General features: G+C 48.1%; 1 protein-coding gene across 4 annotated transcripts in view; it reads right to left on the bottom strand.

Moving 5' to 3' along the window:
* Positions 1-12,570, bottom strand: part of LOC111160816 (myosin IB) — a 190,377-nt gene that overhangs the window by 157,042 nt on the left and 20,765 nt on the right. For all 4 annotated transcript variants that reach the window (XM_022524212.1, XM_022524341.1, XM_022524416.1 and 1 more), the window contains exon 2: positions 1,512-1,655. In XM_022524212.1, coding sequence (XP_022379920.1) covers positions 1,512-1,646 — 135 coding nt within the window. In that variant the 5' untranslated portion in view covers positions 1,647-1,655. The remainder of the gene's footprint in view (positions 1-1,511; positions 1,656-12,570) is intronic.

Raw genomic sequence — 12,570 nt, 5'->3', positions numbered from 1 at the left:
CCCCGGCCTGCAGCAGACTTTATACCTTTTCCATTTGCATCCACAGTCTCCATAACTCCATCTCTGAACTTGGGATCTGGCTATCACGATAATATTCTGCAAGCAGTATGTACATATCTCATTGTCAACCTCACCTACTTTCAGCAACACAAATCCAGAAAGATAAAAAGTTCAAGTTCCAGATGACAACTACCATTTCCTTAAAAATGAATTATCCTGGGGCATCTGGGGGGGCTTAGCCGGTTAAGCGTCCAACTCTTGATTTCGGCTCAGGTCATGATCTCAGGGTCATGAGATCAAGTCCCTCATCAGGCTCCACGTTGTGTGTGGAACCTGCTTGAGATTTTTGTCTCTCCCTCTCCCTCTGCCCCTCCTCCCTCAAAAAAAGAAATTAATTATCCGAAGTCATCCCTGAAACATAACTGGCTAACTGGAAAGGAGAACTGTTTGTGGCCTAAAATAATTCAACTTTGCACATCACTTTTTAAACTATATTCATCCCACAAAAGTAATAATTGATCATACTCGTATCATTTACAAGCTCTCTATTTATATTTCTTCTTACTGTTCCCACATTGACAGACAGAAAAATATGAAGCATGTCCCAATAATCCAACTCATCTCCAAACAGACATGCTACAAAAATGGGGGAAAGGACTCAGGAGCGAGGCGGAATCTAGTGAAACCACTTCCATCCAATGCATCCTGTTTCCGTCTCAGCTGCTGGGACAGAGGATCGGCGCCCCGTCCTCTGGGCTTAGTTAACGACACAGCTCTACCTGAAGAAAGGCAAACTTCTGGGCTTTATCCAAATTCCTAAAAAGCCACACGTGGAAGTATTTTTTACTCAGGTTTTAAATATATGTAAGGAACTCAACAGTTAAACTCACAGTATGAAATCCTTTATAAAGAATTTCCAGTACATAAACGTTCTCCTATTATCGTCGATCTTCATGTTTTCATTTTTGTACATGACACTACACTTCCATGTAGTGGGACAGGACTACTCCAAAATCTCCAGGGAGCAAACATATATCCCTATCTGAGAGTCTGCTTCTGTCTCTTGACTAACGACAAATGTCAACAAGGTTCATGTCCTTCTTGACAGTCACTACCCTGCATTTTAATGAGCAGCTTCCCAGAGGTTAAAATGCTCATTTTCTGAAGGCATCCAGGAAGATGCCTGTGGATGTTACAACTCCTCCCAAATGTCTGTTCCTCAGGACAGGAACTCAGTATTCCACTCGCTCTCCGACACCTCCGACACCCAGTGCGATACTCTGCACATAGTCGGCACTCATAAACATCATTCGGAAAACAGACTCATTGACTCTAATCAGTATTACTCACGTGCCAAACGAGCAAACCAAAACTCTCTGTGAGAGTAGAAACAAATTCCTCTGGACTCTACCAAACAATGAGAAAAAAGTAGAGTGTGGAGAAGAGAAGCCAGTTCTTGGCCACGAAACCCCAGGTCTAAGCCCCACAGGCGACCTTCGGCGTATACTCACGTAGATTTCATTATGGTCAAAGCGCTTCTTGAGGTTGTTGATGAAGGTCTCCTCATTGAGAGGTTCTAAAAGAACCATATCTCCAACCCCAATCATATTGTCCAGAAGTGATGTTTTCACCTCCATTTTGGCCATTGTCTCTTCCTGGAGGAAAGAGGAGGAAAAGGGAAGATTTAAATGGGCAAAGTTATTTCAGATGGGCTCTTAGCACCACTGGAGAAATGAAACACCAGTAGTTTCAAAGGGCACTCGTCTGTCTCCCAAATGCTGTCACCTCCCTTCCAACCTATGCCAGAAGCCCCAGAGCCAGCCACAGTCACTGCCAAGCCATTAGAAGCCCCATGTGCTGGAACCTCCCTCCCAGATCGCCATCCCAGGCTAAGTCCATCTATAGAAGGAGCCACTTGGATACCAGGGTCTCCATTTTCATTTTTTTTTTTAACTGAAGTATGGCTGACATGCAATATTCTATTAGTTTCAGGTGTACAACATGGGATTCGACACGAACATATATTACAAGATGCTCACCACAGTAAGGGTTCTTACTGTATTATTATTACGTTATTACAGCATTCTTGATTACATTCCCTATGCTGTATTTTTCATCCCTGTGACTTTATTTTGTAAGTGCAAGTCTGTGCCTCTTTAAGACCATCCCCTCCCCCCAGAGATTACAAAACTCTAGCAAGAGAACGAACCCAGCCCTTTCCACCAGCCCCTGCATACCAGTGTCAAACTTGAACCTGTAAGGACCTGCTTCCCCCAAGATGGCATCTCTCAGTACTCCACGATGAAATTCAGAATGCATTTTCCAGGAAATAATGGTTTTAAGGTGATACTAACATTTGAGGACTTGCTACACATCAGACACTGTATCAAGAACTTCACATGCATTCATTCACTTCATCTTCACAAAAACTCTATGAGGTAGATACTGGGATCATTATCCCCATTTTAAGATAAAGCAGCTCAGAAAGGTAAGAAATTTTGCTTATGATTACTTAAGAGTGCGCTACATTTTGTGTTAAAGAACTCAATCTCCACTTCTAACATGGCATCTACGGTGGCGGGGGCGGGGGGGGGGTAGTGGAGGGTTCATTCCAGCCATCAGCACTGACTCATAAAGGAACATACCCTGTTGTAAATTAGAGGTCGCCTCTATAACCTGCCAAGACTGACCTCGATGTTCTTCATCCTCATCCAAAAGACCCACCACAACAGCTAAATCAAACGAACATGAAACGAATAGACTAGAAATACTACGGTTTCCCTCCAGCTCAGTCTGAAAGTCTATCACGTGGAAAGAGAGGCACACTACAAAGGCAGCATTCTACCCGCCCCACTAATGTGAATGACGCCTCCCAAAAGTAGAATGTTAAATCCCCAAGCCTTCGTATTTGATTGCTGACAAGAGTTCTAAAATTCTTTCAAATATATGAACATGGAAAAGTAGAGTGTGTTTTGTTACTTTTTCTAATATTAGCAGGATGTAAAACCACATTCATCCAAGGTAGTCTCTCTAAATGCTTCTGATGCATAAGTCAATTTTGTATGCTTTCAGTATACTACTACTAAACAATACTTCAGGAAACTAATAAATACTCATATATTCATGCCCCTAAGACTGAGGGGAGAGTACATTTAATTCTTCTCATTAAGGAGTCACCCAGGCATATTACATCTTATACAAAGGTTGGTCTGCTTACTTAGGATAGCAATTTAATTAAATGTCCTTCCTAGTCTAGCCTAGAACATCTAGTAGGTCTCCTAGAGGTAACAGAAACTATATTTACTTGGGCTGTTTGCAAGAGAACTGAGAAGGGGTAAGAATTATGTAATTCTTTCTTATTAATTACTATGATTCATATGAATCCACAAATACTCCTCTGACCTTATTGGAAAAATATTTAAGTATACACTGAAAAGCTAGAAAAGAGAGACAAAAAGAAGTAGAAAGAAAAGTTCTCTCATAAATAAAAAGAACCCACTAAGAAAGTATTTAATATTCAAAAGAAGAAAAATGGAGTCAACTTTTTAGTTTTTACATATATATATATATATATATATATATATATATTCCTTTTTTTTAATTTCATGCCAACTACACCTGGAGTAAATGGCCATAGGTATCACTAAAACCCAACAATAGAATAGCTTCATGCATTCTGAACTAGGCTAGACTCTTGTTTTAAAACAATACGGGTGGGAGGGGGGCACCTGCTGCTCTCTGGGGATGCAGCAGGAACCGGGAGAGCAGCTGGTCTCATGCCAAGTCCAGGGAAAGACATGCACAGGAACAGGAACATAAGCACCCAACCTTTGTCGCAATAAATTAACATTTAAATCAAATTTCAGACTCATGAAATGCCAAAAGCACTCTAGCTGCAGTGCATTACATATAATTTGGCAGATGAGGGTAGAAGGTTTAGGGATTAAGGGGGAAGTCAACCCGAGAAGGGTTTCAAAAATAACCCCATCAAACCAGCAATTTAAATTAAGCAAAGAGGCTGAAAGGGAACTCTGCCCTGGGGGCTGGGTCTGAAGTCTATTTATGGAAGCCTCGGCAGAAAGACAAGGACCTCGCTGCAGGTAACAGTAATTAAGCAATCTGCCTCTGTAATTAAACCTGCTTTACCTTCGTTTCAAATACAAGTTTCAAGCAGGTTTGCATGGGTTCTAGTTTTTACACTTCCACCCCAACTTCATACTCCAAAGCGGGGTAGAGGACGAAACAAATGCTGAGCTACAACAGGGAGTCAGTAAAAGTAGAAAATTCTGGAAACACAACCTCTGCAAACCAAATCACACCAATACAGCACACCCGCTGAGAAGCTGATTTCAACATTCATTTAGCTATTCAAGCATCCTTTTGTTCCATTTCGGGTTTGTTTTGTTTTGTCATTTTTAGCACCCAAGTACTTTGGGGTTGGAAAGGGTAATACCCCGACCCTCATTCTCAGGGTAAACAAGGACAGGGACAAAAAGGGCACAGAGGCACTTCCCTTGCATCCTACAAATGGACTGATTCCCCTTACCATGACTACTGGATCCAGCCTGAGTTTGGTTCACAACGACTAACTCGAGATTTCCATAAACTGTCAGAGAAAGTCACATGGGGGCATCCAATGAGCACGGACGTAAAGCACTGAGGATATGTCTTATTTGACACATTTATGTCTACCTTCACCTTCCCAAGACCCCCACGGAAACCCATGTTGTTCTAAGGACGTCCATTTCATCCCATGTGCCAGCACTGCAGCACATAATCCACCTAGACTAAGGCAACCAACACATGACCAGCTTCCAGCCACTGTAATCGGTTCGGGGCTGGTCAAAAAACTAAAACCTAACAGCTTTTAAAACTAAAACTGAAGTTTTTTAGTTTTTTTAAAACTAAAACTAAAGTTTTAAAGTTTTTTTAAAAACTGTAAGTTTCTAAAACTAAAACTAAAACTAAAAACTAAAGCCTTGGGCTTTAGCTTGGTGTCTTAGGACAAAGGTTCTATCCACCTCTGGACGGCAGGATTTAGATGTGATTCGTGGGACCACCATGGTCATGTCCACTTTCAGGGCAGAGCACAGGAGAAGGTTAGTCTGAGAAGGACGGCAACACATGGAGGAAAGTAGGGCAAAAAAATAAATAAATAAATAAATAAATGAGAATTAGCGCAGGAGCCCTAATGACATCACAAACCTTTAGATCAAATTGCAACTGAAACTTGTTCCACAGTTCCTATGTCTACACACACGGAGGCCAATTAATTCTCCTTCCTGTCTAAGCTGTTTGAGCTGGATTTCCTATTACATGCACCATCTTAGCTAATAGAAGAAACTGGTACACGGCAGCAGAGTGTTGGAAGTAACCCACGGAGGTGCAGGGACCAACTGAGCCAAGGCCACAAGGGAGGGGGTGTGTGGACCTTACCATCTTGGACAGGCAGGATGATCACCTCTCATTCGTCATAGTAAACGACTGATGACAACTGTGGCCTGTCGTGCCTTATGCCTCGGACCTTGTGCCTCCAACCTGACAGAATTTGAGAAAACTTCGGATGCTGGAGTCTGTGTTGGCTACTGAAGGATCTACAAGAAGACGGGCTTGCTGTGACTCTGGATGGTCTGACAGCCGGGGCGCAGAACAGAAGGGGCTGCTAAACGCAGTCGCTCTGGCCGGAGGTGGGAAATGCAGAGGGAAGGGGGCCTGTGCTAAGCACAGCCTGTTCTGTCTCCAAGGCCGGAGGCGGGGAGAGTGCCCCCACCACGAAGATGTAGCACAGGAAAGGCATCAAGCACTCTACTGTTGCCTCCACTTCCTAACTGTCCCGGGGAGGTTCTACTAAGCAAGAGCTAAGACAGTCTGCCCACCACCCACGGCTAGATCTCACTGCCAGGAGACAAGTTCTCAGACCAAGTTCAAGGTCCAAACCCTGGGGAGTTGGCAGGATCTCTGATGTCGGTTACCAGTCCATGGACGCAGAGAAACCTTTAAAGCCAACACACTTTTAAGGGATTGGTGCTGCCGAAGAAGTCTGGCTGACGGGACTGAACGATGACATGATCCTTAAGACAGCCGGCCCCAAGGGCTCCAAGTCTAAGAACCACAACGACAGAGCGGTACAACCCGCAGCCCCTGCCAGCGCCATCTTGCCCAGTGCTCACCCCAGACGGGCCACGAAGACAGCGGGCGAAGGAGAGCTTCTGGAACAGCACAGCCTCTGACGAGGGCGCGGCTATGCTTCCAGCCATGCGGGGCGAGCTGCATCGTGTGGGCCAGGGCCCGGGATTCTCACATGCCCAAGCGTGGTGAAAAGAAAAAGGTGTATGTGAACACTGGGCAGCCAAAAGGGACAGCCCCTGTAGACCTCTGTCTCTCTTTCTACGGACACTATCCAGTGCTCAGGCCTCCTCCTGTTGGAAACTGATCATCCTTCTGGGGAGTCCCCACTTACCTTACGATGACAAGGAATGTACTGAGTAGTAGCACTCAGGTCCCACCGCAGAATTCAATGGCGGCGGCCCTGCTCTCTCCCCCCAAGGAATGTGGCTCATGCACAGCCAATCACATCGTCCTGGGGTCGGGAGTCCTGGGTGACGGTCAAAGCTGTGGGTGATTGACGGCAGGAGGGAATACCCACCACTCACCGCAGCTAGAGTCCCAGCACGAAGCCAGGAGGGCCCCACTGCCTGGCCCTCCAGCCTTTCTGTGGCTCCCGCCTATCTTCCAAGCCCGTATCCTTCCTGGTCTGCCACGCTCTCAGCAATTCTATGAGTCTCTACATCCTTCCTGCGTGACACGCAATCAAGATCCCTAACCGAGAGAACACTTGGTACAGTACCCAACATGCGGGATTATTGTCAAAGCTTCATTATTATGTAAAACCGAACCTTTTCCTCCCAACACTGGTGAAAGGAATCCACAAAATACAATCACGAGGTAGCCTTTGGAGGAACCACAGGGGAGTCAGGGTCTCGTCACCTATGGGTGCTGATCTAGCCCAGAGACCAAACCACCCACTGCTGCAGAAAGACTCCGCGGCTGCCCCTGCTTGCCACCTGCTTGTCCAGCCAAGAAAAACAAAATATGTGATTGCAAATGTTCTTTCCCTAACCTACTCTCACTCGTAAACTTCCAAAGCTACTACTTACATTCAGTGTACACCAATGCATTTCCTGGCATCTTTCTCAATGAAAAAAATATCATTCAAAATATTGAAAGCATCATTTCAAAAATTCCTCAGAATGCAAAAGAAAATGCAGCATGAACATCCGACAGCATCTTAAAATGGCCACCTGGAGCCTAATATTTAAATACACGTAGTCTACCTCAGTCACCAATCTTAAATTACAAGCCACCTACAATGCTAATGTCATCTGTGCTCGGGAGTCAAGACCAGCATTCTCCAAGACCCCGCACCCAGACACAGCCAGACGGGGGGTGAGGGGGGGTGCACCCGTGTGAAATGCGTGGTCATTCCATTCTATATCTAACAGCAACAGTGAAAAGCTATTCCAAGTTAATAATTATAAAATTTACTAACAAGTGAGTAACGGCTCAGAAAAGATGCAGGATGAGCTAAAGTAAAGCAGGCAGTGGTCTCCCATGTTATTCAAAGTTCTTAGGGTAACGCAGATGAGAACATATATTTTTAAAAGATTTTATTTATTATTTACTTGATAGAGAGATCACAAGTAGGCAGAGAGGCAGGCGCGGGGGGGCAGGGTGCGGAGAAGAAGGCTCCCTGCTGAGCATAGAGTTCAATGTGGGGCTGGATCCCAGGACCCTGGGATCATGACCTGAGCCAAAGGCAGAGGCTTAACCCACTGAGCCACCCAGGCGCCCCGAGAACAAACAGATTTTTAAGTTGAAACAGTTTTACTGTAAAATCAGAAAGGACATTCAGAGCTGATGATGCGATGATTAACAAGGATTAATATCAAGTCATTAGCATCATTTTAAAGTTGAGGGGACTTCTAAAGCAGAGCCACAAAAACCACTAGCTGGAAAACCAAATGCAAGCAGACATCTACTGCTCTGGCAACTGGAAACGAGGACGTTGAAAACACATCTATTACAGTGTCGTTAGCAGTACACATCGAGGCAACACCTTCGGAGAGTTTTCTTAGCATGACAACGATTGTTCGTCTCTGACTCTGGTTCCACTCCTGACCTCCTTGCACGGGGTCATGTGTGCATGATAGCCCCTTTTCCGGAGAATGAGCTCGCTGGTGTCAGCAGTCACAGCGTATTCATCTCTATTTCCCCAAAGGCGGAGAGCACTGCCTTAGCACATGGTAGGCATTCAGAGAAATACAAAGGGAGAACAAGTATGCAAATTTACAACTGACAACTGAATCCTTCGGTAATGCAAGTTCTTGCAGCTGCCACGGCTGGCAAAAAAAATGCTTGCAGCTTCAAGCCACTTTGATCCATTCCTCTGAAAACATATTACCCACAAAGGACAGGAAACAGAATTGAGCCATTTGACTCCCAAAGAGATCACGAAAGCTTTTAAGAATAACATGAGAAGCACATTTAAGTAACCAAGCTGGGCCAATGTGGCAAGATTTCATGAGCAAAATAAATCTCAGCAAATCCTGGTGGCAAAACAAAGGCAAAAGAGGGGCCAACTCTATAGGACGTGGTTCAGGACCTAATACAATGAGCTTAAATGACTAAAAAAAACTGGAATTTCCTTCCCCGATATTTTAAAATAGTACGCATCTCCTCTCTGAGAGCGGTTAGATTCAATTTCCATGCAATTTGGCTCAACCACCACGTACAGTACTGAACCCTGTTGGTCTCTGGCCTTGTGTTAAGTGCACTGGACACACTGTGAATCATCAGGGCACTTCCTCTCCCCACACCACCCCCTCCAGGAGCTCACAGTCCAGTAAGAGTCAGGAGAAGAAAATAAACCACTTTTGAAATTCCAAACAACCTTTTAATGATTAAAAACAAGCCATATTCACTATAGGGGAAAAAAAAAATCAGAAAATGCAGTTAAGCAAAATACAAGCCAAACTCAACACCCTCAACATTTTCATCTAAATCCTTTTGAATTCATGAGAATCCTGAAGAAACCTGATTTTTATAACCAAAGAACTGGCCATCATTTCTGGTTTGATAAACTGTGATGTGAATTTTGATATGTTTCTAAATTTTGATATAGTCTGCCTCCAGGTAGCAACGTGAGACCGATATGAAAGGACACCAAGGTCCCCATCGCTTTTAAATTCAAGTTGCCTGACCGTCTGCCCCTTGATGCTTCGCCTTCTCCCCTCTCTCAGATGAGCCAGACTGTCGACAGCCTGTCCCCAGCCATCTCTCCCACATCTGCTGAGTCCCACATCGCAACCCATGTCCCAACCTTCTATCTCCTACCATCCTATCCCAAAATACCCCCCCAAAATAAAACCCTCCTATCCTCCCTAGAACCGCACAGAGTCACGACAGACCCAGTTTCTCACCCTTAGCCTCTCCCTGTCTCTTACCCCCCCGCAAAGCCAACCCGTCTCTGCTCCATCAGCAGCATCACTCAGTGCCCCCGGCTCCCCCGGCCCCCCAGCTCAGCCTTCATCCTCACTCACCCGAAAGGCCTTCCCCGGGGTCTCCCTCTGCCCTGTCCTGCCGACTCAGCCCCTGCCGCCCGCCTCCTTTCCCCCTGCACGCGCCACACTTCCCAAGTGGCCTAAGTCACAACCTGACCCCGATAACCCTTGCTCGAAAGCCTCCGATGACTCCCGGGAGCCCGCATTCCAGTTCCTCCGCAGACCCTCCAAGCCGTAAAACACTGCCTCGCCCGGGGCCCCGGCCCTTCCCCTCGGGGCGCAAACGCAGGGATTCCAGAAGGTGCGTGCACCCCGCGCCCAGGGCCGCCACACTGACTAGTTACACTGGGGAAGCCGCGCGAGCGCCGCCCGCAGGAGCCACAGACGACACCCGGTGCGCGCGAGGTGCGCGCAGGGTGCATGCGGGGTGCGCGCGGGAAACGCAACAGCAGCGGCCTCGGAAACGCGGCGGAGCCGACACGCACGGCGGATGGAAGACTCCGGCGACAGCACACGGCGCAGCACGCAGGAGTCGGCCTACACGACGCGCTGGAGTCGCTGCACGCACAACAGCCCCTTCTCAGAGACGAGCCTTCTCGGCCTGAGCCCGGCCTTGCCCCCCAGCCCCCTCCCCGGTGGTGCGCCCCGCCCGCCGCAGCACGCGGGTACTGAGACGCCGAGGTCCGACGGCTCCTCCGGCCTGGCCGCCAACGGCGCTGCGCATGCGCCACCGCAGCCTCCGAGGACCCGGAAGAAGGCAGCCATGAGGAGTCACCGTGGACCCGGCGGACGGGGCGTCCCACTCAGGGAAGCCTCTGACGGACTCTGGACTCCTCTGAAGCCGATCCGAGAAGAGGATGACACAGGTGCAGGGAAGCACTTCGGACCCCGGGGGACAGAGAAAAGGGCTGAGGTCCTCCTCATGGTGGCGGCTCCGGTCGCAGGCTCCCGAGGGATCCGGCCGAGCCTCCCGCCTGGAAGAAACCCCGCCTGACCGGGGCCGGCGGCCGCTCCTCTCTGGCAGCGCGCGCCGAGCGAGCCGGGGGACCGCGCGTGCGGTGTGTCTGCTGGTCGCCTCGGCCAGAGAGCACCGTGAGTGACCCCGGGGCGGGCTCCCAAGACTCTGCCGCGGGCAGCACAGGCATGACCGCCCGTCGCCGACACTGCGGCTGCCGTCCACGCGGCCCTTCCCATCCCGGGCACGGCGGCCGGAGGATGACGGAGAACTTCCTCCGCGGATGAACCAAGACGGTCACAGACCGGTCGGACGCCAAAGGGCACGACGGTTTCTCAGTATTGACCAACCTGCAGGGCCCGGGTTTCCATGGGGGCAGCTGGGGAGGGCGAAGACCACGGACGGGGCCGTGCGGGCTCCCCCGAGCAAGCGAGACGAGACTGCGTGACTGCGTGAGGGCTCAGGGATGCGGACCGCCCGCCGACACACGTCCTCAGGACACGCACACGAGGCGTGTGGAATCGCAGCATTTACGCCGTGAAATGCCGCTGTCCGATCTCCCAGTTCTTTATCCCATGGCTAAGCTGCTTCATCTTGAAGGTCCCCCGCCTTCTCTACAGCCTTTTCTTGTGAACGTCTAATGCACTGCTGCTGGGTTGGTTGTGTTAGGATCTTGGATTCAGGAAGAAATGGACCCAACTACTAGCAATTTCCATCCAGGAAGCTGCTGTCTTATGCTCGAACTCTGGGTCATACAAAGAACATTAAATTATCAGACCATGACAAAGGACAGATTTGGACAAGGACGGGGGAAACATCTAGCTAAAAGCATATGGGAGCCCACAAGGCACGAATCAGACTCTGATCCTAAGAAGCCCCGGACTGGGAGGGGCAATTAATTTAACCTTCTGGTGCTCTGAGAGTTAACACCCCAGGGCTGATGGCCCCTTAGGAAAGAAGGGCCAGGAACCACCCAACATCAAAGTCAAGGTTTGTTTCTGTCTGGGTAGAAAAAGGCTAGCCTACCAAGAGACATAGCCAGGAGCTCGGCTACCTCAACCCCACGAACAGGCCAGACTTCCCAATTCGTAAAGTGACGGGTTAAAAACAAAGTTTTTTCCAACTGTGAGAATGGAGAATACATTATCTAAACTAATTAGAGGGATTTTTGAGTCAAACAGGACAGTGGCTGCCATGACAACATTGAAGGTTTCGGATTAAAGCCACAAACTATCTCTTCTGATGTCTAAGCAAAATGTATTAGGATCCCAGGCTAGCCTTTCTGTGAGGAGAGAGAAATGGACCCGGGAGGTGTGGCACGACTGGTTCCTGGAAAAGGCGGGGCAAGGAGGAAGTTTTCCTGACTGCTCTCAGTGGCCTTTCACACCTATCACACCCATCAATCTCATTCCCGTCAGCAAACTCTTTGCAACACACCCAGTTTTTTAATTTTTAATTTTTTAATTTTTTTAAAGATTTTATTTATTTATTTGACAGAGAGAGACACAGCGAGAAGGGGGGTGGGGGTGGGGGGAGGTGGGGGGTGGAAGAGGGAAAAGCAGACTTCCCGCCAAGAAGGGATCCTGATGCAGGGCTTGATCCCCGGACCTTGGGATCATGACCTAAGCAAAGCAGACGCTTACCCACTGAGCCATCCAGGTGCCCCCACACACCCAGTTTTTAAAAGAGAAGCTTCACTTCCACACTGAGAAGAGTCATTTTCTATAGCAGTTTGGTAACAAGAGTTTACCATGACTGAGAATTCCCTTTTGATCTGCCCGAAGATGGGACAGCACAGGCTTCAGATCACAGTCCTAGGCTCAAACCCAAGGGAATTAATTCATCTCTGGAATTTGAATTTCTGATCTTAAAAACTCAGGGATGACAACATCCATTCCCCAGGGTTATTAGGCAGGCTGGCTAAGAAAGCCAAAGCCCCTAAGAGGGCAGGATCTGACTAGATTTTAGTCCCCCCCCCCCTTCCCCATGCCTATTTCTTCTGACCCTGAAGAGCTCACCTACTGGCATGTGTATCTGAGGTTGATAACCTAGAGA

This window comes from Enhydra lutris, unplaced genomic scaffold (genome assembly GCF_002288905.1).
Source record: "Enhydra lutris kenyoni isolate GAN:26980312 unplaced genomic scaffold, ASM228890v2 scaffoldscaffold1, whole genome shotgun sequence".
NCBI classification, from domain to species: Eukaryota; Metazoa; Chordata; class Mammalia; order Carnivora; family Mustelidae; genus Enhydra; species Enhydra lutris.
Note: the sequence above shows the minus strand (reverse complement) of the source record. Positions and strands in the feature narration are given on the sequence as shown.